Genomic DNA, 27918 nt, shown 5'->3' on the forward strand with positions numbered 1-27918 from the left:
TTTCACACTGCTGCCTCACATTTCTGAATGGTGTATTAGCAGTATGTTCAATATCTCCAGATGTACTCCATGCTATTTCACACTCTTCAGACCAGACAGGGGTAACATTTAACTTCAGCTTGACAAGTATGTGCGAGTGTTAGTACAGCATGTCAAATGGCTGCAGCTATTTTAGTTTCTGGAAATATCTCAATCCTCGGACATCCTCCCCCTTCAGTTCATATCTGATTTCTATTTGTATCATCTTATTAGGGCTGCGGTGACATCTAGACAAAAGCAAAATAACAGGAATTATTCCTACTGCTATGTACATAGCATACCTTCCAACTTTGGAATGAAAAATAGGACAGATGTAGGGACGAACTTAGGGCTTATTCACATGGGCGTCATTTGTAGACGCGTCAAAAAATCGTGTCTATTGGAACACGTGGTTTCTTATGGGTTCCTTCAGACAAATGATTTTTTGATGCTAAAAAATTGCATGCAAAAGATAGAACATAGGCGTGTTATTTCAATGCCGATAGTTCTATCGTGCCAAAAGATAGGACATGTCCTATCTTTTGATGGTCCAACGCAGTAGACTCCCATAGACTCCTGTGTGAGTCTGTGGGAGCCGGCTGGCAAAGGGAGGGAGTTTAGCAGCGACGAGCGCTGCTAAATAAAGACAAGTACCTCTAGTGAGGCATTTAAATGTCATTAAAAGTTGTTCTGCCAGCCGAAGGATTTCGGGACCGATTTACTGTCCTGATAGCCACAATTTTTTAGCCCCGCTATCAGAGCGTCAAAATGATGCTTTGCTGAAGTAAACATTTTAGAGTGCATGGCAAATTTTAATGACAGGCCACACCCTTTTTACGCTAAGCCACACAACACAATGGCTGGGACACAACAGTTTAGTAAGCTAGCAATCAAATGATCGCATTGTCAAGTCCACTTAAAGGACAAGAAGAAAAGGTAAATAAAAAAAGATAAATTAAAAAAAACAAAACATTCTTCCCTATAAAATTCCCTTTTTTATGAAAAAATACGCACATTATGTATCGCCATGTTCATAAAGACCTGTACTATATGACCTGTACTAAGACCTGTACTCTAAAATATGTCTGTTAGGGCTTATTACCACGAGTGTATAACGGCTAGAGTTTTTAGGGCCGGCCGATATACGCTCCCATCTATGCAGTCCCCCCTTCCCTCCCCCTCACAGTCTCTCTGCCTCTCTCCTCCAGTCCTGCATTTGCAATGGGAGAGACGGGATGGGGCGGAGCTTAGCTTCCGCCTCCGTCTGGCCCACTCGCATTGCAAACCGCTCGGAGGGGAGGAGAGAAGCAGAGAGCAGGTGAGTGGGAGGGACAGCGTATATCGGGCGGCCGTGAAAACACGGCCGATATATGCTTATCTGAATAAGCTATTATACTGCATGCCAGAATTGCTTTTCATCCACCTCCCAAAAATGCTATGAAAAGTGATCAAAAGTTACATGCAGCTTAAACTGGTACCAATGAAAACTGTGACTTGTCCCGTAGTAAACTAGACTTTACACAGTTCAGCTGGTGGGAAAATTTAAAGGTTATCGGTCGTTGAATGTGAAGATGCAAATACAGTGGCCCAATAGTAAATGTCCCCCTTAGGCCATATTTACATGGCAGAGAAAAAAGCACAAGTTTCAGTGATCTCACTTTTTCCACTGCCTCTTTTCTGCGCTTGCCATCCCTCCAAATCCCAACAGCCAGTCACATGCTTGATGGCACATGACCGCTGCAGCCAATCACTGGCTGCAGTCATACTAATGCTGAGGCTAGGGCTTGTCTGCAGTGTGCTGCAGCATGTGACCAGCTGCAGAGTGATGAGTGAAGATCAGTGGGATCGGGAGTGACAGCGATCAGAGCAGAGAGGCAGCAGAAATGGTGAGTACAATATAAATATTTTTTAACATGTCATTTTTTTCCCTTTTATAAAGACGGGTGACTGGCCAGATCTGGGGGGACAGAACATGTTACCTGGGACTGCGGCACAGCGTCTCAAATCTGGGACTGTTCCACAGAATCCAGGACTATTGGGAGGCCTTTGTAATGGATCAGCACACACATAATGGTCTCCACAGACTTTGATAAAACCACAACTCTAAGTATGCCCTGACAGTCTGCAACTGTCTTGACATAGAAACATAGCATGTAAGGCCGAAAAAGACATATGTCCATGCAATTCAGCCTTTTACCCCAATGTTGATCCAGAAGAAGGCAAAAAACCTCAATGAGGTAGAAGACAATTTTCCTCATTTAAGAGGAAAATTGTGATATTTTAATAACCTGGACTTTTGCAATTGCAGGGATACCAAATTAAAAACAAAATTCTTATTTTTTAAGTAGATGACGGGGAAATTTGTAGTACTGTCAAAATATCAACAGATGAAACACAAGCATTTTTGTAGAACTACAAAACATGATTCATGGCATACTGGGGCATATGGTTCAACTGTTGAAGACCAATTGCTACACAAACACTTGGATAAATACAACAAATAGCCCCCAAAACACAAATTTTAATTTGAACAGTATGGCACCTGAGCAGCCTGCAGATAATAATATCTGAAGTCATGCTTGGGAGGAATGCTCACAGCTGAACACTATGTGCCAGGCGGGAGGAAGGCTCACAGGCCAGCTCTGCTGAACAGCAGATAACATGACTGTCTTAGATGGGTCACTGACTCAGAGGAGAAGGGGTTGTCTGCAGGCAGCTATTGGGGAAAGGGAAAGGAACAACCAAGGGCCGCCAGAGGAGCAGAGACTCTGAGTGCTGAGTCTCAAGTGACATCATCACGCTGGGGCATGGCTTAACAGGGGGATCTGGGACACTGGTTTAAAATCGGGACTTGGGACAGTTGGACATAGTATGACAGTGTATTACTATATGCCGTACTCGATATATTGGAATTTTCTTTCTTTTAAAATGTATTGCCTTAAATTCTGATAAAGGCACAGTACTCAGGGCCGGCCCTTTTACACGGAATGATTATTGTTCAAGCAGTCATTGAACATCATGCGAACACTAACAATAATCCTTCATCGTCCAATCATAGGTCATGTTTGTACTAAATAATAACTTGTACGTTTATTGTTTTCTGTTCATTTTATGCAAGTATAAAAATTTGCCAGTCATTCTATGTATAGGGATTGCTCAGTTGTTTGCAGACTATTTCCAGATTCCTCTGACAAATCAACGATAGACTGAACGAGCTATGGTGAAAAAAATGTAAACAATTATCTGCGCGTATACATGGATGTTATTTGAGAGCAAACAGCTTGTTTAATCATTCCCATGATTAATTGGCCCATGTAAGGCCACCTGCACACAGCAGTGGCATCTGCATGTACCTGCTTTGTCGCCGTCTTTTCTGTACTGTGGATGGACCCAGCAGCTCGCCATCACACATGTGTAGTACAGATTTAATTTTTTTTTTTTTATCTGCGACGATGCGGAATCCACAACTTGTCCGCAATCTCTATTGCGGCCAGGCCGTGGGTCAGATTTTGAAGAGCACAAATGAAAATGAAGCATGCTGGGATTTTTCTTCTGTGTGTAGGAAGCAGCAGATCTCCATAGGAAGTAAGAGGCGGGGTGGTATTTGCTGCGGATTCATGGTGCGGATGCTGACTGCGGATTCCGCAGCAAATATCCGTCCATGTAAGAGAGGCCTAAAAGTACCCTTTGCTAGTAGCCTGCTACTCTAGCCATGTAATAGTGACCCCTATATCAGCCGCAGTAGTAATAGGGGACTCCACGGTGGCCCCAGTAGTAATAGTGTCAGAAAGAAGTTTAGAGTGGGGTGTGCATGGTAGGGACAAGGTGGTAAGTTGGGATTTAACTAGTAGTTGGAACTTGCAAAATTGCCTGTACTACCCCAGGGTTTGATAAACAGGAACCCTATTCTTTTGAATGGGGTTATATACATGAGCGACATATCCCATGTTTGGGCTTTCCCTCGGAATGCCTCGCCCATTGTTTTCAATGAAAACATTGCACAGCATGTAAGGTGCACGCGAGTGTGATGCAAGGCAAGGTTTCCCACTGAAAACAATGGGTAGGATTCACTACTTCCCTGAAGTGATGGGAGGCGTTTTCGACAAAAAAAGCCTCGCATTTACATAGACATCACACGTTCCTGAGCGCTGTATCGGGTTGAGTTTCACGGCCTGATATAGCGATCACCCGTGTGACATTTGCCTTAGGGCAGCTTCACACAGGCGATAAAATTGCGCAAGATTTGTACGTTTTGAGGTGTACACATATGAAGCCCCTTCATTTGAATGGGGTCATACACACGAGCGATGTTTTCCTGCATGGTACCGCAATGCTATGCGGTAAGCTAATCGCTGCATGTGCTATCTGGCTGCATGATCTTGCTTCACAGGTCAATTATTTTAATGGGGTTGGAGGCAGCAGTGCCGGCCCCATTGAAAGCAATGGGAGAACTCTGCAAACTTTTGCTGCGGCTGTGACAGCTGTAGCAGAGGATCCCTGCATTCCCGAAGTGATGCGAGGCTGTTTTCCCATGAAAATCCCTCGAATCCACGGGATTTCACATGGTGGGGAGCACAATATGGGGGGCAGGATTCATGGCCCCATATCGCGCTCACCTGTGTGAAGCTAGCCTAAGGCCTTTTTCAGGCGATCGGCAAAAATAGCATCTTTGTTCAATTATGTTGGCAGCTCCCATAGACTCCTATGGGAGCTGAAAAAAAGGGAGGAGGTGGGAGTTTAGCTGCGTCCAACACTGGGAAAAAAAGACAGCTATGTAAGCACTAGTAGTCATTCTGAGCATTTCTGCCAATCGAGGGATTTCCGCGTTACAGCGTATTTTTTTACCGATGCGCTGCAGCCGCCCATGTGAATAGCAGAAAATACGCAGCTGAAGATTGGGACTTGATCACAGCTACTCATTCATGTGATTTTTCAGCATGTACATCCGAATGTAAAAAAGCATACTCAGAGCTCTTTCACATGAACATATGTGTTTTAATGTTCGACGATACGTGCTGAAAAATCGCATGTGCTATTTTTTCCGGCGCAGTTTTAAAAAAAAAACGATTATCTGAATGAATTCATTGGAATCCAATGGTTCAGATGGTCACGATGTTTGCCTGATTTTTGGATGCAGCTAAAGTGCTGCGTTTATACTGTCATGTGAATAAGGCCTTAGACTGTCTCCACACATGGCTGAAGTGCTGTGGAATTTCTGCAGGAATTGTTGTGGAAATACTGCAGCATTTACAGCACGACCTATGTGGAACAGATTTCAAAAATCTTTATATGGTGTGAAAATTTTCTGCAGTGTTTTTGAAAATCGTTGCAGATTCTAAATCCACAGCTTGTCTACTTATGCTGCAGATTGCAACACTTGCTGCAGGTTTTCCGTTGAGGAATGCCTGCAGTGATTATGCTTTGGGCAAAAGTACCCTTACAATTCCAAGATACTGTAACAGAAGAAGGTGCCTTGAAAAGAAAGTATAAGGTTGCGCGCTCACACTTGACGTTTTTGCTGCATTTATGAACTGCAGCACCCCCCCAGCATAGAAAAGCATGCACTGTTAAAAACTCCATGTTGCTTCTAAAAAATGCATGTGAATTTTAACAATGCATGCCATTTTTGAAACACATATACAACTTTTTGAGGTTTTCTTGCCGCAGTTCATAAATATAGCAAAATCCGCCAAATGGGAATGCAGCCCAAAAGTCAGACCTTGAGGGATTGCTTGCTTTGGAGAGACTGTGGGAGGAGAGTGCATGAAGAGAACCAGAGCAGGGATCATTAACAACCCCCAAACTGAGAAGTAGAAGGTCACCTCTGACAGGAAAATGTACAATTTTTAATTACTTCGTGGATCTTGTACTGAATCTGATGAACTGTCAGAGCCGACTCCAGCTTGTAACCAACACCATCTGATGCATTTGGAATAAGAAGCATGGGTCAGGCTCCAATGTGATGCAAGTATAGTGCTAAAGCCATGTGGTAAAGGTGGCAACATTGTCATTACGAATTGGGATGACTATAAGGAAATGTGTGAAAATAGATAACTGGACAATACTTGCTATTTGATAGTACTGAATAATCTAACAAGAATGTACCAGATTTAAAGGGTTTTCCAAACAGCGCCTGCTGTCAATGCCGGGATACACCCGGGGTCAAAGCGTAAGCCGCTGTCCCGACCCCTATGTAGTGGTCAGTGCTTGTAATTATAGGCACAGATCTCATTGAAAACAATGGGAGCTGCGCCTGCAACTACTATCATCAGTCACTACATAGGGGTCGGAACAGCGGCTTTCACTCCCACCAGGTACATCCTGACAAATGGGCGCTGACTGGAAAACCCCTTTAACTCAAGAAACATCTTGGTGGAGGATATGAAGAATAAACTATATTCAATATAGTCCCAGAAAAGTGTATAAGGGGTATCCAGCCCTTAGAGGTAGAATAGAATTCTTGTATATAGAATTGACAATCTTGAAGAATGTCACCTTGTATATTGATTGTATACGAAGACTATCTCAGGGTGACTTTCAAATGTAAGGGATACCAGTAATGTCTTACGGAAACTAAGGGGTTGATTTAAGTGAACCAGGCACACCGCTGGCAAGTCTTGATGTGGAATCATTATAGCCTTCAATACCACTCGATAAAGGATGCCAAACAGGTCAGTGCTTCCTTAATACCAAAGGTATCAATTTGCTTCACACAATGAGTTTATTCTACAGTACCACAGGTGCATTTTGAGCTCGAACACAATTTCTTTCTACGAACCAGGTTTTCTACTAGCAATGGGGTACAGCTATGGGGAGTCCCTATGCAGGGTTTATGATAAGCTATACCTTGAGAGGACACAGTTGTATTCTCAGATAAGCGTTCCAGGTGGATGTTGTCTGTTGGTCTTTAGCCTGGGTAAATTGCCAACATCTTAATACTATGGACCTCGTCATCATCAGCTGCTTAGTGGCAGCTGTGATCATTAATGGTCTGAGTCTTAAGTTCACATCCGTAATTTGAGAATACTCAATTTCTTTACTGAAATCCTAAGCATCCTTCAAGACTCTGGTTCATTAAAAATGCGACTGTCGAGAACTACTTCCTTCCTTAGAATAGTTGCCACCCATACTCAAGGGGTAGGGAGGAGATATTCAAGGGGCAAAATCTTTGTTTATGTCAAAATAGGCAGTTCCCTGCAGGACTTTGGAATCCAGTTTCCGGAACTAAGGAAAAGGCACTGTGGTTGCCCTCAAAACATACTGAGTAGTGCTTATCATGTGGCAAGAAGTTCAGAAAGAGCCAGTTTGCAGTCCCAAGATTGAATGAGGAGTCTAGACAGATGATAAGACTTGATTGGAATTTTTTAAGCCAATCACAAAAAAGTGATGGAGATTCTGCACAGGAGGTGGAGGATTCTGATACTTGACCAGGATATTTTAGGCCACATCACAAATTTTCCATCTGTCACTTACAGGAGAGCCAAAATCATTTGGAACAGATTAATCTATAGTAATCAGAACCCCCAAATTAGAAAGGCTACCTGATTGTAAAGAAAAAATACAAGACACTTGCAGATGTGGGAGCTGTACCATGTACAGCTTTACATAGACTGCAGGCACTTTGAAAATTCAAGATTTCATCATCTGCAAAATACGATGCCCACTTAGTTATGTGGCAAGACAATTTTCTAGCTTTGCCAACACGTCAGAAACCATGTCTGTGATGTGGGAAATAGTAGATACATTCCTATCTTAAAACACATTCATGAAAGACACGATGGCAGAACTGACTGGCAACTGTCCCTCTCCCTCCCTCAAAAAGAGGTGGGAACGGAAGAACCTAACATTAAGAAAAAAAGGGCAGTGAATATATAAGAAGCACTCGGTGAGACCACAAGGGTGAAGTAGTTATTGTTTACTCTTCGTGTTTAATCTAATATTCTTTAAGTGATGTTGGTCAAGTTTATAGATTAGCTGCATCACAAATCTTGTTCAGTTGGCCGTATTAGTTAATTTTCTAATGAAACCTACATTTTGTCATCTTCAGAGCATTCTCACCATCACCATCTGCTCTAGGTGATTGAAGCAATGCTTTGTCATCAGTGACATCAGCGGACTTGGTTGACTACAGTGAAAGCAATCCTAGTAAGGGGGAGGAGACCTACCTATTGAATTTCGGCATCCCCAAATTTGCATGGCACCCTTATCAGATGCAGGTGTACGTTTGTGTTAGACATGAATCAATGTCATAAAGTCAATACAATGTTATAAGGACCATTGATGAAAAGTAATATTGGAAACACACAAGATCCATTACAAATTGGTTTAGGGAGTGTGTTAAGAATCCCTGGTATTCCAAGTATTTGGGGACCTCAACTTACAATTAGAATATATCACTGCCCTCCCTTATGTTTAAAGTCTTTCTAGATAAAATCTTTATAATTATGCGCTTACAAGGGCTCTTGCAATCATCTATTCTATTAAAAACACTTAATAAAACATGTATTTATTAGTCAATTTGAAACACATTTACCAATTAAAGTTAGGATTTAATACATTCACTTTCCTTTTCAGTGATTCATAAATTGTAGAAGTACTAAGGCCTTTTTTTGCCTAAACCATAATTCAGCAATGTAAAATAATCATGTTTCCTTCTCTAAACTAGAAACATTTGACCTAGAGAATCACATAGAATATAATTCTATGCAGCTATAAACAGGGATTTTTACTTTTCTTGAGTTTTTATAAATATATCCCACTGGTGTTCTATCAGAGTAAAAACACAACATGTGGTCAGGAAGAATTTAAAGACCACCTTGATAGCACTAGCGTCTAGTCTAATGTATCAGCGAGCCTAACAATCAGGTACATTTGGATTACATGTACATAATCTGAAACATGTGCTTCCTTCACAACGCATGTAGGCAGGCAGAGAGAATCCTACGCTTAATCCACAGCTGACAAAATCAATACATCAACTGAGTTTCATTTTTTCTGCACATGAAAATTACCGTAGAAGACAATGAAAAATGGACCTGCTGTGGGTCCTGGCCAAATCCCAACTGTATGCTGCTCTGACCTATGTCCTTACCCTTTAGATCCAGAAGCAACCTACTACTTAATCAACCAGTTTATCAGAGTTCATTATTGTACATCCTCCTACTTCTATTATTTTGCTTTAGGCGGGATATTATGTCTACTGTTAGCTGTTTAAGTTAATCAATAACCCTTACAATGCATTCAGTATGGCGACTACTTTTCTGCTGACCTGCAAACACTCCCTTTATAGCATGCACAGTTGGTTTAAGGCAACATGACCCCTTTAAAGCTGCTTCACACTTAAGGCCTCCTGCTAACGGGTGGATATTTGTTGCGGAATCCACAGCAGGCATCCGCACCACAGATCCGCAGCAAATACCGCCCTTAGCATGCTATAGGAAATCAATCCTTCCTCCACACTTGCGGAAACCAATTGTGGAAAAATCACAGAATGCTCCTTTTTTGCACAGATTCTGCATGGACGGCTTTCATTGAAGTCAGTGGAAGCTGTCCAATCAGCAGCACTTCCGCAAATAATATTGCGGAAAGGTTGAGGATTCCGCATACTCGCTAGGCAATGACGCGGGCAAAGCAGTAGTTTAAAAACAAAACAACTGCACATGTCTGACGACGAGCTGCGCGGACCATCCACTGTACAGATGAAAACGAAAGTAAGCAGGTAGGCGCGGATGCCGCCGCTCCCAGGGCTGCATTCTGCTGCGGAATTCCACATACGGAATCCAGCTCTGCCATGTGCAGGAGGCCTAAAGTAGGTGGATGCCATAATGTGGAATTCCTGTCTGAACTTACCTTGGCCTGTACCAATAGTAATAATATGCAGTGCTAGGCTATGCTCACACAGACAAAATCTGCATTGGACTTTTCTGTATGAACTAAGCCTGAAAGCTAACAGCAGAAATCTGTAACTATACACATGTATGACTGTGGATCTGCATGCAAATTTAGCCCTTTTCAATTGGCAAATCCATGTGTGAGTTTCCTGACACTGATTCAGTATGGAATCCATGTTGAGAAGTGCCATGCCATTGTTTTTTTTATATATACTGTATGTGGATTTCAAATTCATGTTTGCGAAAAATCTGTGCCTTATAGAGTATTGTGTGGATTTCCATTAAAAGTAATGTGGCGTGGCTTTTCCATGGATTTGATATGTATTCCATGGCAAAAAAACACCTTGTGAATATGACCTTTTATATATATTGCTTTATAATGATAACAGTGAAACAGTTCAAACAGTCACTGATAGAAATGTAGCTACTATATCCTGGGTTCAGAGTTGTAACACCACTGTTATATATCAGTTTGGAGCCTGTGAATGTAAATAACTAATCCTGCTCTCAACTGAGAAGTCGATACAGTTGTATCCAGGCAATGCTCTATGTGAGCTAAATACATCAGCAGCAGCCGCACAAATCTCACAGATAGTTTGCAACAATCTAACAGTCTGGAGGCTGTTGAGCTCACAGAGCATTGCCTAGACTTAATACAATTTAACACCTGAGCACAGCACTATGTACAGTTTTACAGCCCCGAATGTAATGTTCTTATTCAGTCCCAGCAAACTAATATATTGAAATAGTGAGGAATTAAAACTATGTATACCCTGTCTCTGATAACCTGGAATTTTCATCTCTTGGCATATTTACAAGTCAGTGAATACACACCCCCATTGCCAAAAGCAGTCCTTATGATAGGACTATTTTATGGAGGTGCCATTTAAGCCATTTTATTTTCATAGATTCACCAAATGTAATTCTGTTTCTTGTCGTCATTATTCTGCTCTAATAAAATGAAAAGATACATTTTTGGTTGTTTATGAATTTCAATAGATACATTTAAATGTGTTATGAGAAGATAATGCAACACTGGGATATAAACATGATGGATTGTTACCTGTGACAATGGTATCAGGCTGGCAGGAATGTAAGATTGTTGGATATCTATAATATTGGAGTCCTGTCTGCTGTTGCTGGTAGATGAACTCCCTTCAGCCTCCAAATGAAAGGCACTGCCCTCAAATGATGCATTGCAATTCGACAGGTATCCAAAGACAGTGATCAGCATACAAGCGTGCCACATTTGGGAAAAGGAAGCCATTCTTTTCTTGAGTTTAGAAGTATTTCTCTCTCTACAACATGCAGGATCAGTTCAGATACATAACACACCCTCTTCACTTCTGCACAGCTTCCAACATTTAGACTTGTGTTCTGGTTGTACTTTCCAGATGTGCAGCATAGAAGGATCTCCACTGGCTGTTCTCACTCACACACAAGGAAACATTCTCATTCTTCGCTTTTAGCAGCCGGACTTCTATCCTCTGGAGACTAGAATGGAATAATGCGTATGAGGACAGAGAGATATGAGAGCTCTTCCAGCAGGATGCAGTGCAGCAGTAGCCCCTGAGCCACCTTATCTTCTGTGTGTCAGGGTACAGGATACACACTGGACAGTTGTATTTCACTCTCTGCCTTCCCTCACTGCAGTGAAGTTTACCTTCAGTGTTAGACCCTCCCTCTGGAAGCTCTGCCTGGCAGCCCACAACTTGCTGTCACTGGATATGATTTGACTGGAACAGAAATTAAGTCTTGTTCTTTTTATCCATATCCCTGACTGCTGCACTGGTAACAAAGTGATAGATACTGTAGCTTGTCAAGCTGTCATTTACACTTACACACCATGAGAAGCACATTCCAACCATGTAAGGAAGGGTAGACAAGCTCAGATTGTTTCTGACATCCAGATAATGAGTTAGTGGGATGCTGGTCTACATTTACAGACAATGATATTTTCCTAGGATGGGAGCAAAAAACATTCAGGCATATTTACGCCACTTAAAAAAAGGCATTCAGCCTATCAAACCCCCAGCTGACATATATGAATTTTAGCCTTTTTGGAAAAAATGGAGGTGACTTGCCAGTCGTACTCTGCACTGCATACTACTGTGCCACTTGTCCTTACAGGAAACTGTGAATTAGAGCAGGAATGACCTGGTATAGCACTGTAAGGGTATATTCACATGGGCAACTTTTCCATCCGATATACAAACCAAAAAAAATCAGTTCAAAATTGGATGGAAATAAAACATATTCAATATGAATATTCACATGGGTTTCTTCTTTACTTGGATGAACAGTCCAAGTAAAAAAACATAGCATGTCCTATTTTCATAAGAAAATCACCCATTAAAGTTTATGGGAGTGTTTTATTTGCATGATATGAGAACGATCCCGTTTAAATGTAACCATGGCACCCATAATTAAAAAATAAGATAAATAGTTAGCTTTTTTACATGCACTTAAAAAATGCATTCACAAAACATAGAAACAAGAATTAGGGAGAGCGCCATAGCCCAGGGGAAAATGATGAAAAATAAACCACTATACGGGTTCTACTTACCAGGTGCCAGGCGGAGCAACAAAAAAGATTTCTTGTGTTCCGCCAGCACCGAAAGTCCACGTTCACCTTTCAAGGTTTCTTTGCCAGAGGGTCTATGGCTTAATCCAGAATAACTTGTAATAAAGAATCTGTTGATTCGGCTAAGTTATACTGGAGAGCAGCAGCTAGAAAAGTGCCCCATAGATCAGAGGGAAAAATGAGGAAAATGAAATAAAAAAAGCACAGAAAAAACGTATTCTTTATGCTGCGCTGCACCATCAGCCCTTAAGTCTAAATAGGGAAAAAGCTTCTAAAACCGTGGTAAATAGCAAGCTTAATTTATTGTTCCCCCAAGAAAATACACATAAATATTTAAAAGCAACGCGTTTCAACGTCTCCTGACGTCTTTATCAAGCTTGATACAATAAATTTAGCTTGCTATTTACCACGGTTTTAGAAGCTTTTTCCCTATTTAGACTTAAGGGCTGATGGTGCAGCGCAGCATAAAGAATACGTTTTTTCTGTGCTTTTTTTATTTCACAAAACATAGAAATTCTGTAAAAAAAATGACAAAAGGGCATGAAAATTGCAAAAAAATTGTAAGCAAAATCGGACCAATTTTTTGGGGGCTGAATTTGCAAACACCAGTGTGAATATACCAGAGATGAAAAATACTGGCCAACTTCTAAAAGAATCTTTTCCAGTATTTATATATTTATTAGAACATGATCAAATGTATATGCACATAACATTATATTTACACAGCATACATGTTTCAAAGCTCTATGGTTTCTTGATCACAGCATGCTGCACAAGCACATCACACTTTCATTAGCAACAAGGTGTTAGGGTGGATTCACATCTGCATCAGCGGTTCTGGTTTTCTGCTCTATTTGGGGAGCAGCAAAGGGGAATCCCCTGGTTGAACAGCTCTGAACATCGCTGAATGGACCCCGTTGACTATAAATGTGGTGTATCCGCTTTCTGTCTGACTTCTTGCTGGAAGAAAAAGCGCTACATGCAGCGCTTTTTTCTGCTGTTGTATGCTGGATCTGCGACGGTCATAAGTTCCAACACAGGTGTGTAACCACCCTTATTTCTGTTAGTAAGTGTATAGCAGAACACTACTGAAACTCATGTTTGCAGAATACCTTTACTGCTAAACTCGCAGCTGGCACTTGCTTTGCAAGGACTCTGGCTGGTTACTGGTTAATTATTAAGGAGCAGTGAGCATTGAATATCATATTTTCCTGAAAATACCCTAAGGGCTTAAACAGATGTGTGTGATTTTGCTCTTACTAGTAGTATTCTCACCCGTTAATAGTACAGGCGAGAAAAGATAGGACTTGCCCAATCTTTCCCTCACATAGTTAATACTATATGCGAGAAAGATAGGGTAGGGCCTATCTTCCCAATTTTCCCCCCCTCAAACTTGCGCAGAATAGTGTGGAGTTTGGAAGGTAAAAAAAAGAGATTTTGTCCTCATTCAGGCGTAACTATGCTCTGTAGTGGTGATCATGGTAGTTCTCAGGCCCATCTGTTTAATCCCTAACTCTGCCTTTTACTCATTTAGGCCCAATGTCCATGGGAGAGTTTGATTTGTGGAATCTGCATGGGTCGCCAGGGATATATGAAGGTCCGCAAATGAAATAAAGCATGCGCATTTGATTTGCGAACCTTTTGGTCCAGAAAACAAATTGCAGTATGCTCCGTTTCAGTGCGGATCCAACACGGACGGCTTCTGTTGAAATCAATGGAAGCTTTCCGATCCGCAGCCTGTTCGCTATTCAATTGTGGATGGGCCGCAGATTCGGCGGGAAAGCAGGAGTTTTAAAAAAAACTCCACTGCGGCACTCCAGCCAGCCCGTCCGCACACATCCGCAACAAAGAAAGAAAGAAGACCCGGACGGGTTAGCAAGGTGCCCAGCAGCGGGCAGGATCAGATTCTGCTGCAGGCTCCCGCGTGCGGAATCCAACCCGCCCATGGACACGAGCTTTTAGCATTCACAGCATTAAGGAATATGGTGCAAATTATATAAAGCCATACTGCCCCATTTTTCTTTTCATTATAAAGCCGTGGGTTTTCCATTCTGACCACTGAATACATGAGATTGTTTCAATAATGATGGTTGGACTGCAAAAATTGTAGAGCAGATCTTATAATGATTAGATATATGTCACTATGGCTATTTTCATGTACTCGTTATTGAAATGATTAAACATTTTTTGCAAAATTATAATGATTGATGCTACATTATTAGGGCTTAGTCAGACGGGCGTTTTTTGCCGCGATTTGCGCATGCGCATGCGTCCGGCGATTTTTTAAAACCATTGCTTTGCAATGGTATTGGACACATGAGCGCTTTTTATGCGCTCGTCCGATAAATTATAGAACAAAAAATCGCAGATCGCACCTATCTGCGATCTGCGATTCCTGTTCGCTTCTGTATATGCGCTCAATGAGGCCGGCGGCAGCAGCGCCGACCCCATTGAGAACATATAGAAGACAAATCATTCTTCTCTGCCACAGCTGTAACAGCTGTGGCAGAGAAGAACGATGTTTGCCCATTGAATTCAATGGAGCGGCAATACAGCCGCTCCATTGAAAGCAATGGGCTGCCGGCATGCGCGGGGTGAATTGTCGGGAAGGGGTTAAATATATAAACCCTTCCCTGCAATTCATCCTAAAATGTGTTAAAATAAAAAAAAATTGTATACTCACCTTTCCGCTGCAGCCGGAGTCCAGCTGCGGCCGCTGTCAGTTCTCCTGAACTGCTTCTCGGCACTATTCAGCCGGCAGGGCTTTAAAATCCCCGCCTGCTGAATGATCTGCCTCTGATTGGTCACAGCCTGACCAATCAGAGGCCGGATTCACTCACACACCCATTCATGAATTCATGAATGGGTGTGAGTGAGGCATGCCTCTGATTGGCTCAGCGCTGAGCCAATCAGGGGGCAGGTCTGACTCACACCCCCTTCACACCCACTGCAGGACGGTCGCTCGGAGCTGCCGGCAGAAGGTGAGTATGCAATTTTTTTTTATTTTAACACATTTTAGGATGAATTGCAGGTAAGGGCTTATATATTTAAGCCCTTACCGACAATTCATCCCTGGCTCGCCCGCAGCGCATTGCTTTCAATGGAGACGGCTGTATTGCCGTCTCCATTGAATGCAATGCGCTGGACAGCTCCGGCCCGTTTCTAATGAAACGCGGCTAGGAGCAGATTTTCGGGCGATTTGCGGGCGACTTGCGCGCACCGGTCACGCGATTTGCGGATGCGCATCCGTCATGCGATCCGCAAATCGCGGCAAAAAACGCCCGTCTGACTAAGCCCTGTCATTACGTAAAGGCCATTCCTATTACAGTTGAGAGCATATGAAAAACTCGGAGAAAGAACAATGAAAATCCACATTTTTGCGTTTTTAAACTGGACCTGCCATTTTGTAGAATAATGTTGAAGAATGCTTTGGTGCATGAAGAAAAATGAAAAAAAAAAGATTATAGTCCATTCCAAAGCCATGCAAAGAAAACCTTGTTACTGGAAGAACAATACAAACAGGACATACTCAAACATTTCAATGCATTTTATGCCCACTGTACCTGCGCCAGTGTCCTTTTGGCATTCAAAATCAAAGGAATGGAAAATGCCATATGTAGCATCCCATACTGCGCAGCATCACAGTACGTACAGTCAACCTTGGACTATCTCAAAACATTATTCCTTAGATGTTGGAACTTTGAATAATCTGCACTCTACCCTTCTGCCATTACATGTGGACAAATACAATAACTTGCAGGCACTAAAACAGTTTGTGCCAACAAAAATACCATGATTACTATGCCAATTCACCACTATCGGGCAATGTTCCAGAAGCGAAAGATAAAATGTTTTCTTCTATTATATAACTTTCAGCCATGTTTTCAGCTCACAAATGTTCCCTGCATGTGTTACAGTATGCAGAGTTCCATTACATTGTATACTTTTGGCCTGACAAGTTGTGAAACATGCAAATTAAAATAATTAGTTTGCAGTAAAAGTGGACTTTGATCATTCTTTCCCCAAGACCAGTATATTTAAAGCTCCTCCCTTTTATCATAGGTCAACATTGGCAAACATCAAGGTAAGAGAATATTGCACTGTTAACAGCACATACATGTAGTAACCGATGTGATATAATTCATAAATAGATTTTGGTTACATAATGTTTATTATAACATTGCCTGCTATATTACTACTAACTGATACACAGCTTTAATGTAACATATTAACTTTGCCAAGCCTGTGCTTTTTGGCATGTATTATCCTGTAAACAAGCCAGTGCCTAAATGTTACTTCATCATTTCAGAAATGTGAACCTCTATTTACAAAGACTGTTTCTGTTTTCTCCTTAAAGAAAAGCTTTGTGAGGCATCAGGAACAAGGCTGGTACTGTATGAACCAGACTACATTGCCCAAGGCTGACCACTTCTTCTTACTGTAGGCTCATACAGTACATGGAATGTAACCTTTATAGTACTTTTTTTTCCAAAGGACTTTGGAAAAGTGTGCTTCCACAGACGCTTAAAGAGCTAAATGTTCGCTTTTAAAGCACAGGAAGGTTTGTATACCAGCAGCACTTATAGAAGCTGTGAACTCTTTCTTAGAAATCGGTAGCTGTTAAAATAAAGTTTAAAAACAGTTAATTGCATATATAACAATTACTAAAAGCAAAGATTCTGTGTCATATGACATTTGAAGTTGTACTGTATATTGCAGACATCCCTAAAATTGTATATTATTATTAGATCTCAACATGTTCTAGTGGCAATATTGTTATATGAGCCTTGGTTTCTGCTGCTCCATAGGAATAATATAACTTGCAGCCTATATTCTGCTGTTGACAGGACAGGAGTGAAGCGAAGTACGGTGGTGCGGCGCCATGTAGAGCTATGTGGGTGAGGAGTTTGAATTGAGTTCTGTAGTGTATGGGCAGCCAGTGCAGTGACTGGCATAGTGCAGATGTTAGGACCGGCGGCTCTTGGGCTCTCCGTGCCGGTCCTATCACCGGAGCTGATCGGGTGCAGCGCAGGGGAGCCCCGGTCTTGGTGACCTCCCCTGGCCGTCAGGGTCCCAGACACTGTCTCCGGGCGCATGCTCCTGTGCTCAGGGGGCAGCGCCTGGGTAATCGAGGTGCTGGGGATGCGGCGGATGCCGTTCCCATTGCCATGACATCCTGATTAGCATGTTCTGCACTTGCTGCTGGATGTCTGGGTCTCTGCACTTGCTGCCTTATGTCTGGGTCTGGCTGCTGGCAGGCCCCCGCCCCAATCAGCTGCTGGGGCAGAAGCTCTGACAGCATTTAAACGTGCCTGTTTCCTTCCAGCATTGCCATTGTATGTTTGTCTCCAGGCTACAACCGCATATTTGGATTGCGCTTCCGGCTCTTGACCCTCGGACTTCGGACCTGACCTTGCTTTGCCTGAGCCCTTTGTACCACATACCCTCCTGTTGCCGACTTGGACTGTCTGACTCTCCTCTATCTTAGTTTGTTTCCAGTGTTTGTCCGTATCGGTGCCTGTGCCCCGCTTCCTTAGTAAGTGTAGGGTCCGTCGCCCAGTTGTCGCCCTGGGGCTTAGCCCAGGGGGGCAAGTAGGTAGGGACAGGGGTAGTGGGTTGTTTTCAGGGACTCTCGTACCTGGACCCCAGATCCATGACAGCAGAGGCATCTGAGAAGCATCTGGATAGAAAGATGAGTCTAGCTGCCGCATTTAGTATGGAATGAAGAGGGGAGAGTCTGGTGCGGGGAAGGCCAATGAGCAGTGAGTTGCAGTAGTTGAGTCGGGAATGTATGAGGTGTCTTTAGCGTGTCCATGGTAAGGAACGGACGGATTTTAGCAATATTCCTGAGGTGCAGGTGGCATCTTCAGGCCAGAGATTGGATGTGGGGGCTGAAGGAACAGTTGTCATGCATGTGCACTACCACTTCATTAATTTAAATGGGACTGCTAGAGATAGCCAAGCACTTGAATTTGGCTATCTCAAACAGTCCCCCTCAAATGAATTGAGTGGTCGTGCACTTAGGTGAACAAACTTCCATTCATTCGGGGATCTATGGACCACCCTGTTCTTGTGATTGCTGGGGATCCCAGCAGTTTGACCCCAATCAGATAGTTATCCTCTATCCTGTGGCTGGGGATGACTTCAGTTTGTGGGACAACCCCTTTTTAAGGTCAGAGACACACAGGCTATAATGGTGCAGACTTTATAGTACATTGCCTCTTCTTTTTTTTTTGTATTCACAGAAAAAGACATTACAAATGGCGCTTTGTGACTTTGACATAAGTGAAGTCTACCTAAAGGAAGCTTCGTAATATATGTTATCAGAAAAAAGAGACTTCCTCCTCACTTCCCAGCAGCCTATAGTTTCCTATCTGTAGGTTCTCTATCAAGGGCTTTTTACATGGCAAACCTTTGTTGGTGGCATAATGGCATCTTTCATACAGCACCAAAAAATCATCGTTGCCGACAGCACATCAGTCCATGTAAATAGGAAGGGGAGAAAATGCTGCCGACAGTGATGAAACAGTATGAAAAATAACAATAACATGTATGATTTCTTGTCTCCCCTGGATTCTGAATTGACCTGTATGAAGGCCAGAAAACAAAGCTCCAATCTCGGTGATCGGCACCTGTTACACTGATCAGGTAGAGCCATGTAGAAGGATATCAAATATTCACAAACATCCTCCATAACCCAACAAATCCATAAGGGGTAACACATAATATTAATAATGTACAGTATTAGAGTAAACTTCATCAAGAGTAATAGTAGACAAGGAAGAGGCGGGTACAGCTGCATTTCTCTGTGCGATTTCATGCTGTTAGAAGAGAGGGAAACACAAGAGTGAGACGTCTGGCTCAGAGCTTAGGTCTTAATTCTTTCCAATCCAATTTTGGATTCAGGGTTTCCTAAAAGGCTTTCTCTGTTCGCTGTTATACAACGGTGCCATCTGCTGGCTAAAGCCAGTGTGTGCGCACCAGAGAGGCTCCGACAGTGGAGTTGCTGGCAATAGACTGTAAGAATACCCTGTCAGACGTCTTCTGACCTTGGAGCTGTACAAGCTTCAATCAGAATGTAGGAAGACGTCAGATAGTGGATTGGAAACGGTTAAATCACACCCATGAGTGCAGGCACACTCAGCAAACAGTAAGAAAGTATGCATTTTGAATTAGCATACAGAGGGATGGGAAAAAAAAACAAATGCATAAGTTAAGCTTGGTCCACAATCAGTTTGTATGGATTGTCGAAAACAGCTTCCAGATGGAACTATAGACTTTCATTACTAAAACAGAAACCAATGTTCCAAGCTATGGTCTCTGAGCACGTTTCCATTCCTGTTATTTCTTAGGTTAGGCCATCAATAGGGAAAACTCCTGATGATTAACTGTTCAGTGAGCCAGTGTGCTCCTGCCCTAAGCTGATTTCCTGCCCTAAGCAGATAGCTCCGTTCCCATTGTACGGATCGAGTGACGCTCAGGAGGGAGATCCGCATGGGATCTGGGAGCGTTCTGGTGTTATACAGTAGGTTTATGTGGGATCATAATGTATACGGCTATGGTGATTAAAAGGTTAATGAATAGAGATGAGCGAACGTACTCGGATAGGCACTACTCGTCCGAGTAATGTGCCTTATCCGAGTACCTCCCCGCTCGTGCTGAAAGATTCGGGACGCGCTGCGGAGCGGGGAGCTGCAGGGGAGAGCGGGGAGGAACGGAGGGGAGATCTTTCTCTCCTTCTCTCCCGCCCGCTCTGCCCCGCTCCCCGCCGCAACTCACCTGTCAGCAGCGGAGCGCCCCGAATCTTTCAGCACGAGTAGAGCGGTACTCGGATAAGGCACATTACTCGGACGAGTAGTGCCTATCCGAGTACGTTCGCTCATCTCTATTAATGAACTTGGCTCTCAGGTCATTCTGTCAGGTAATAGTTGGTGATGGTCTCCTGCTGTGATTGGCCGGGGTGTCGTTGCCAGGCTGTTTTGAGGTAAAGCTGGCAGCGGGCATTGATTGGTGGCCTAAAAGAGCGGGAAGCTCTGCCCGTTGCTGGGCAGGAGTGGTGTGGTGGAAGCCTATGTGATTGGATAACGGGAGTGGAGGGGGCTGTGAACAGAGGGCATTTAAGTAATCAGCAAAGAGGTCCTGGGCATCTTTGGCTGTAAAGCAGCTTCCCTCCCTCCCTGTAGGCTGTCGCGGTTGATTGATGGGGATTTGTAGCCCACATTAGGTGGGTGGGCAAGGGGACTTGGGGATTGTGGTTGGTTTTAGCGCGTCTTAAAGACGGTATTTATTATTAATGGTTTTGTTTCATTTGATCCCCAAGTGTTAATAAAATCCCATCAATAAAGACCGCGGCCTTTTTATTCCAACCTGGTTGTCCGTGTTTTATTTATCTATTATTAAAGGGTTAAGTTGGTGAGGATGTTGTAGCAAAGGTAAGTTAAGGAGAGCGTAAGATTCCATGCAGTAGCCTGGCTTGCTGTAAGAGACAAAGTTCCCATTGATTGGAAAGGGAACTTTGCCTGTTATATTAAGCCGGGCCACTGCAATAGGAATGGAGCTTTCTGTTTTCCGTAGAAATCAGTTTAGTGCATAAATGCATCAATCTGGTGAACAGCTGATTAACGGGGGTCCCCAGACAGCAGTCGCACACCGATCTACTATTGAGTATAGACAATCCCTTTAACCCTTTCCAATCCAATTTGTATCCTGGTTTTCCTATGGGGCTTACTCTTTTTCTGTTGTTATAGAACAGCGCTATATGCTGGCTAAAGCCAGTACTGCATGAGGTGACAGGTTGGATAGGCTCCGACAGCAGAGAGGCTAGCAATATACAGTAAGAGAACCCCCGACGGGCGTCTTCCAACGTTGGAGCTGTACAGCCTTAAATCATAATGTCTCTAGACGTCAGACAGTGGATTGGAAAGGGTTAAGGCAGGTCACAATTAGCTGACTCTGTCTCTATTTTTACTCTACTCAACCTATCCGCAGTGTGCTTGCCTCAAAAAGAGCGTCCTCACAAACCAATGACTTTATTCTAGTACACAAGTGATTGTACATTAATGTATAGCACTCCAGCATGCTCCCCTGTTGGTTCATCAGGAGTTGCAATCAAAAAACTGTAGAAGCAAAATGTGCTGTGAAATGTGAAACTCTGTCACATAGATATTGCCATCCAGATTACTTGGCATGTAAAAAGATGTGTATAACTATATGAAAACCCTACTGACATCCCACCTGATGTATTAGTCAGTCATTCATGGGTACTCTCATTGGTTTTCTTAAACTGATTGCCCTCATCATGTTTCAGCGATCACCATCTCCGGTATGCAGTCACTTGAAACAATATCCTACTATCATCACAGCAGAGGCATCACTATGGGAAAGCTGTTGCACCCCTGCCCTCATCCTACTGCTGGTAATGTGCAAGAGTCAATAAATTAAATTATATCTACTCCAAAATGGTGCCACTAAACAATACAATATTGCTGGAAAACACGTGAAAGCTGTGAGTTTCTGAATGCGACAATACAAACATAATTCCAGAGGTTGTTAAAGCCGGAATAGGCTTGGATCTTAGGGATTAGTCTAGTTCAGGCCTCCAGCAGACTTGCGTATTTAGAGCCATGTGCTGTCCACGTTAATCCTCATGTCACGGTAATGGGGTTTCCGAGTGAGATGGTCACCGATCTGTGACATATGGCACCCTGGGGCAGACCGCAGGGTCAGCTTATTTCCAGCTCCTTGGATCCTGCACTTATTCAAGATGAAGACCAAATAGCACCCTGCATGGCCTAGCACACCCCAACATACTTTGCTGTCACCACTGACCAGGTAGGACAGCTACCTCGGATTATACCAGCCGATACACAACACATTTCGGGGTTATGGATCACTTAAAGCATCAAGGAAACTGAATAAATAAAATTTAAATCTTTATTCTAAAAAGGAGTAAGGAGACATTTACAAAGGGGTAAGGAGCATAAAAATACATGCAAAACAGTATAAAAATAAAAAGTAATAAAATAATAGAAAATAACAGACTATAAAGTTGTTTCAAATAGTCCTGGAACACATGGAAAGATGGACAATCCTACATTTAGATGTAAGTCCTGGGTCTGACAAGATTGCTTTTTTTAAAGTCCATCTGGGTCTGACCTGCACTGTCTTTCTAATGACATCATGGAAGGCTGGCTAAGTAGTTGCGCAGATCTTCCGGATGGAAACCCAATTTAACACTTTGGCCATGTTGCTCTAGGAGGCATTCCAATAGGGAAATATGGCCGCCATGTTTCATATCATGAATTTACCCACTCGTGGATACCCAACCTAATATGCGACAGATGATTAGTTTCGTAGGTATGTGATTCTGTGGCTTCCATGGGTCACACAGTGATAGAAATGAATACACTGCATCCGTAGTAAGCTTATTGTTTTGAAAATATAATTGCTGTTTAGTTGGGACTTTCAAATGACCCATAATCACCGTTACTAATTTTTGTTTGTCCCATTAATGGGATCTTCTGCAAATGACTAATTTTGTTATCACTAAGGCCTCATGTCCACGGGGAAAATCGGGCCCGCTACGGATTCTACATGGAGAATCTGCAGCGGGTCCCTCCTGCCCCGCGGACATGAGCGCTGAAAATAAGAATTTAAAAGAATTTACCTATCCGTAGCGGGCGGCGAAGCTCTGCTCTTCCTCGCGGCCGGATCTTCTCTTTCGGCCGGCGGATGAATTCCTTACGCCAGCGGCACGTCGCCGGCACGTCGTCGACGTGCCGCGCGCATGCGCCGGGCACATCCGCCGAGCCGAAGCAAGGGAGATGCGGCCGTGAGGAAGAGAAGACCTTCAGCGCCCGCTCCGGGTGAGTAATTCTTTTAAATTCCTATTTTTGGTCTCCCGCGGATCCGGACGGCTTCCATAGGCTTCAATAGAAGCCCGCGGGAGCCGTCCCCGCGGGAGACCCGCACGAAAATGGAGCATGGTCCAGATTTTTTCATGCTCCATTTTTTTTTAAATGCCTTTTATTGACGATCCGCGGGTATTTATCTACCCGCGGGTGGTCAATGCATCCCTATGGGGTGCGGATCCGCGCGCGGGAGATCCGCTGCGGATTTTAAATCACATTTTGCCCGTGGACATGAGCCCTAAAACAAAAGGTCCCTAAAAAAGCAAATGCGATGAAAGGCCCCTCTGTTACAGGTGTGAAAGGTAGTTGAATGAATATCAATGAGCTCTGCTTGGCAGGAAATGCACCTACCAATTTACCTAACTCCACTCAATGTTTCCCCAACCAGAAAGGTGGCAGATTGACACACCAGGATGGGTGACAATCTAACAGTATCACAGCACATACAGCACACAGCTTTATTACAGGTCTATGAGGCTAGGCACATGGATTTTTTTCACATGGATCCATGGTCTGCGTAAACAAAACATATGGTAAGTCTTTTTCTTGTCCGTTTCACAGTTGAGAAATAAGACATGCCAGTGTGCATGTATATTGTGCTGTCTCATGTGAGTTGCACCCAAATCTCTCTAGTGGAATTTGCATTATAACTAGTGTGCACCTAGCCTTTGTCATATAGATTAGCAAATAATTATACTCTCACCTTGCAGTGTACACTGCTACTAATTATGTGTACTTTCTGATCAAACTACAGTGTACATGGTTTCTATGCCTAAGAACTAGTGGCATATTAAGGGGCCAAAGGCCCAGGGATGTTCACACAACTTGGGCCCCAGATGTCTGGTGAAAACTGATGTGGATCCACATCAACATTTGCACCAATATTGCAGATTTTGACGTAGTTTTTAGAGCAGAACCATACCAAAATCCATTATGTGTGAATGCACCATAGGGCTATGTTCACATGGTGGATTCTGCCATGGTAATTTCTGCACTGAATTTACCTGGTGAATTGCAGGAGAAATCTGTGACTATTCTGCCATGAGTATGCATGTGCAGTGAGCCAGACCGAGGTCAGACCAACGACAATGGTAAAGCAGCGGGGAATAAAACAGTTGTCAATGGTGGCTCTGCTGCTCCCCTCCAACATGGGGAACCGCTGGCCACATGCAAAGTGGTAAAAACAACTAAAATAAAATTCTAAAAATAAATAATATAGACAGCTGTTATGGCCTGGTACCCACGGAGTCGGATAGGGTAAGATGTTACTTTGTCGTGACGCCAGTCCATATATGAGTAGGGACCTATTCCAGACAACAATAATAAATACAAAAAGTGGAGAACTAAACAAAAATGGGGGCAGTAGTCCTTGCACTTCTGTAGTGTCGGCAGAGACCTCAGTGCGGCTGTTATAGGTGGTGGGAGGCACTCCAGGAAGCAGACTTTAGATTGTGAAAACAACTTTTAATGTTTTATTGCAGGTAGAGATCGAACTGTGAAACTTGCAGTAGATAAATACAATTCACATTTACTTGCAGTAACTATTGAATCACATTGAGTTGAAGTAGTTGATGACTTGGAATTACATTAGTAGACATTGCATTGAGACATTTTGACAGGGGGGCTGAGGCAACCCATTGCAGTAAAAAACTTCCAGCTCTCATCCCAGGCTTTGACTAATGCTTGGCAAACAAATTACTGACTTGCTTCTTCTACCATTGCCCTTCTGTTTCTCTTCTCTCCCACTATCTGTCTTTCTGCTGCTGATTCTCCAACATAACTTGTCTTCGTACGCACACTTAGATGTTCTAGCTTCACACCGCACTAACTCTTCTGAGGTGGCTAGACTACTTCTGATGAGTGGTAAGATCTTCTCTGTGTTCCTCCCCAGTCTCTATCTCAGGATCCCCTGATCTAGACTCTCTCCTGGAAGACTTTGTGAAGATGGTCACCTTGTAACTCCCTGGTCTCTATCTTTGGCTGTCTTCTCCCCATGAACTCCAGGACTGGACTCCCTAACCCCGCCTGTAGTATCCCAGAGTTGGGGTCCCACAGCACGTTTATAGCTACCTCGTGTAAATGTGGAAATAATGTGTGTATTAAAAGGTCACTAAAGAGTTAATGTCTGATGTTTCTACCACCTAACACTAAATGATCCAGCACTATACACCCTAACCTGCTCTTACGCCTGTAAGTCACCCCTAGCTAGTACTGGGATTAGTTAGAGAGATTCCCCTTAGCTCAGGATTGGTTAATAGGGAGGGTATAAAAGACAAAGAGTGAATGGGGAGGGGAGAGCTTAGTCTAGCCCTGGAGCCTAGCCTAGCTTAGGTGTCCTGAAGTGAATGTGGGAGAATGAAAAGATGGGGAAGAAAAAGAGAAAGAGGACAGTATTCAGAATATTGGACAGAAGAACTCTGAGTTTGGAGGTGATGAATGGTACAAATTGTGAGTATTTACCTAAGTGGGACTAAGACAGTGGAAGGAGATCAACCACCGCAACTGTGAGTATAACTGGTCCCTACACAGTCCAAGACTGGTGTGTCGCCTGGAGAGCCTGCACTGTTCCCTTCATTCCTCCACAAATAATCCCATAGTTCAGCAATCCCTTTGCTCAGCCTGGCAAATGCATTCCCTTTGTTAAGAGAGGGTCAAGGGATAAACGTATGTTATTGCATATGCTCAAGAGGTTGCTGGGGAAGTTACCCAGACAAGTGTGAACATTGTACTCAGTCTACAAACTTAAGTAAACTGTATGCCTTTGGTTTTACTGATACGTCTATGCACTTGTCTCTTCATTTCATTACCACCACGCATTCAGTTAAAGGCACTGGTGTCACAACGAATCTATACTATCTACTACTTGCTTTCCCAAGAAACCCTTTGGCAATCCCACCTGCTGCACAAGCTACATTTTAGGCAGAGTAGCCACCACCGTGATCTAGCCAGAGGTGGTGCACCCACTTGAATGACCCCTGCCGATTTCTGCTCACTGTACGCCCTCTTTCTACTTTTTATACTCCCAGTAGAGATGAGCGAGCATACTCACTAAGGGCAATTACTCGAGCGAGCATTGTCCTTAGCGAGTACCTGCCCGCTCAGAAGAAAAGATTTGGGTGCCGGCTCGGGTGAGCGGTAAGTTATGGGAGTGAGCAGGGGGAGCAGGGGGGAAAGAGGGAGAGAGAGATCTCCCCCTCCCTTCCCCCGTTCCTCCCCGCTCTTCCCTGCCGCTCCCTGCCCCCCCGCCGGCACCCGAATCTTTTCTTCCGAGCGGGCATGTACTCGCTAAGGACAATGCTCGCTCGAGTAATTGCCCTTAGCGAGTATGCTCGCTCATCTCTACTCCCCACAAATCCCCCACCTTTTTATACTTCCTACCAATCCTGAGCTAAGGCAAAGCTAACTAGTCAATCCCAGATCTAGCTAGAGGTGATGTTATGAGTCACAATGTAGCTTTGCTCTCCCCTCCCATCCCACCCCACCCTCTGGCCTCCTATTCTCAAGATCACTTTGAGTTCAGAGCTGGGGAGGAGAGAAGCTCTGCTACATCATCAGGTTCTGTTAGCTAGATCACACTAACATCCTATACTATATATCATCATTTCACATAGATGAGCATACTGTCACGTTTCAGTTAGCACATGGGTAATTGTTTGCCAGCACACCTAGTTTCTGTAGGTTCTATTCAGACTAGCAAGGGTTAACAGCTCCTGTGCATTTTAGTATAGGTTAATTAGTCCTGCTAGTGTCTGAGAGGTGTGGCTGGTGATTGACCTGTCTGTCAACCAATCGGCTTTTCCCTCCTCCCTATAAGATCCAACTCTTGCTGATTGTGAGTTGCCGATTAATTTCCAGTGATCCCTGAGCAGTCTGCCTGCTCAGAACTGCTGTGTGTCTGGCTCCGGTACTTTGGTTTGTTCCCTGTTTGTGTCATTTGTTTGTCTGCACTTCACCCCATGTGTTCAGGGCTCCCTGGCAGGGCTTTGTAGTGGCCTAGGTACGAGTGTGGATCCGCACCTGTCGGAAGCGATCGGCCCGATGATTAGGCAGGGCTCCCTCCCTGGGAAGGGGTTTGCAGAGAAAGGATTTCCCTTAGTGTATTCTGCATTTACGTTGCACGGTCGAGATATACAGGCCTTTACCCTCCTGCAGAGATGCTCTCTGTCCGTTCTGCATCTAGCCACCTGTACCAGCGTCCATCTTGGCTGCCCCCTGTACGCTGTTCATGTTGGTAGTCCAGGATGAATGTGACACATACTACATACTTCAATATCCTAAATGTAAACATATAAAAAAGGAACCATTTTTATTGACAGACTGCTGAATTCTCTCTCTCACATGAGCGTTTTTTTTCCTGTGTGCTGCGCATTTGCTGCATGCCAACAATCCCTATTCACTATTTTGGCATGTATGCGTGTGTAAAATATGTGCCAAGATATTGCATACTGCAATCTTTTTTGTGTGCAAATGCTGTGCTCTATCTGTGAAAGGCACAATTGAAAGTGAAGTTTGTTAC

The 27918-nt window shown here is 43.5% G+C and overlaps 1 protein-coding gene across 1 annotated transcript in view; it reads right to left on the reverse strand.

Annotated features, from left to right (window-relative positions):
* LAMA4 (laminin subunit alpha 4) overlaps positions 1-11565 on the reverse strand; it is a 156132-nt gene extending 144567 nt beyond the window's left edge. Inside the window, exon 1 of the mRNA XM_066607137.1 lies at positions 10972-11565. Within this exon, the coding sequence (XP_066463234.1) occupies positions 10972-11175 (204 nt within the window). The 5' untranslated portion in view covers positions 11176-11565. The remainder of the gene's footprint in view (positions 1-10971) is intronic.
* Between the last annotated feature and the right edge of the window lie 16353 nt (positions 11566-27918).

The sequence above is a fragment of the Eleutherodactylus coqui genome, chromosome 1, assembly GCF_035609145.1.
Source record: "Eleutherodactylus coqui strain aEleCoq1 chromosome 1, aEleCoq1.hap1, whole genome shotgun sequence".
Taxonomy (NCBI): domain Eukaryota; kingdom Metazoa; phylum Chordata; class Amphibia; order Anura; family Eleutherodactylidae; genus Eleutherodactylus; species Eleutherodactylus coqui.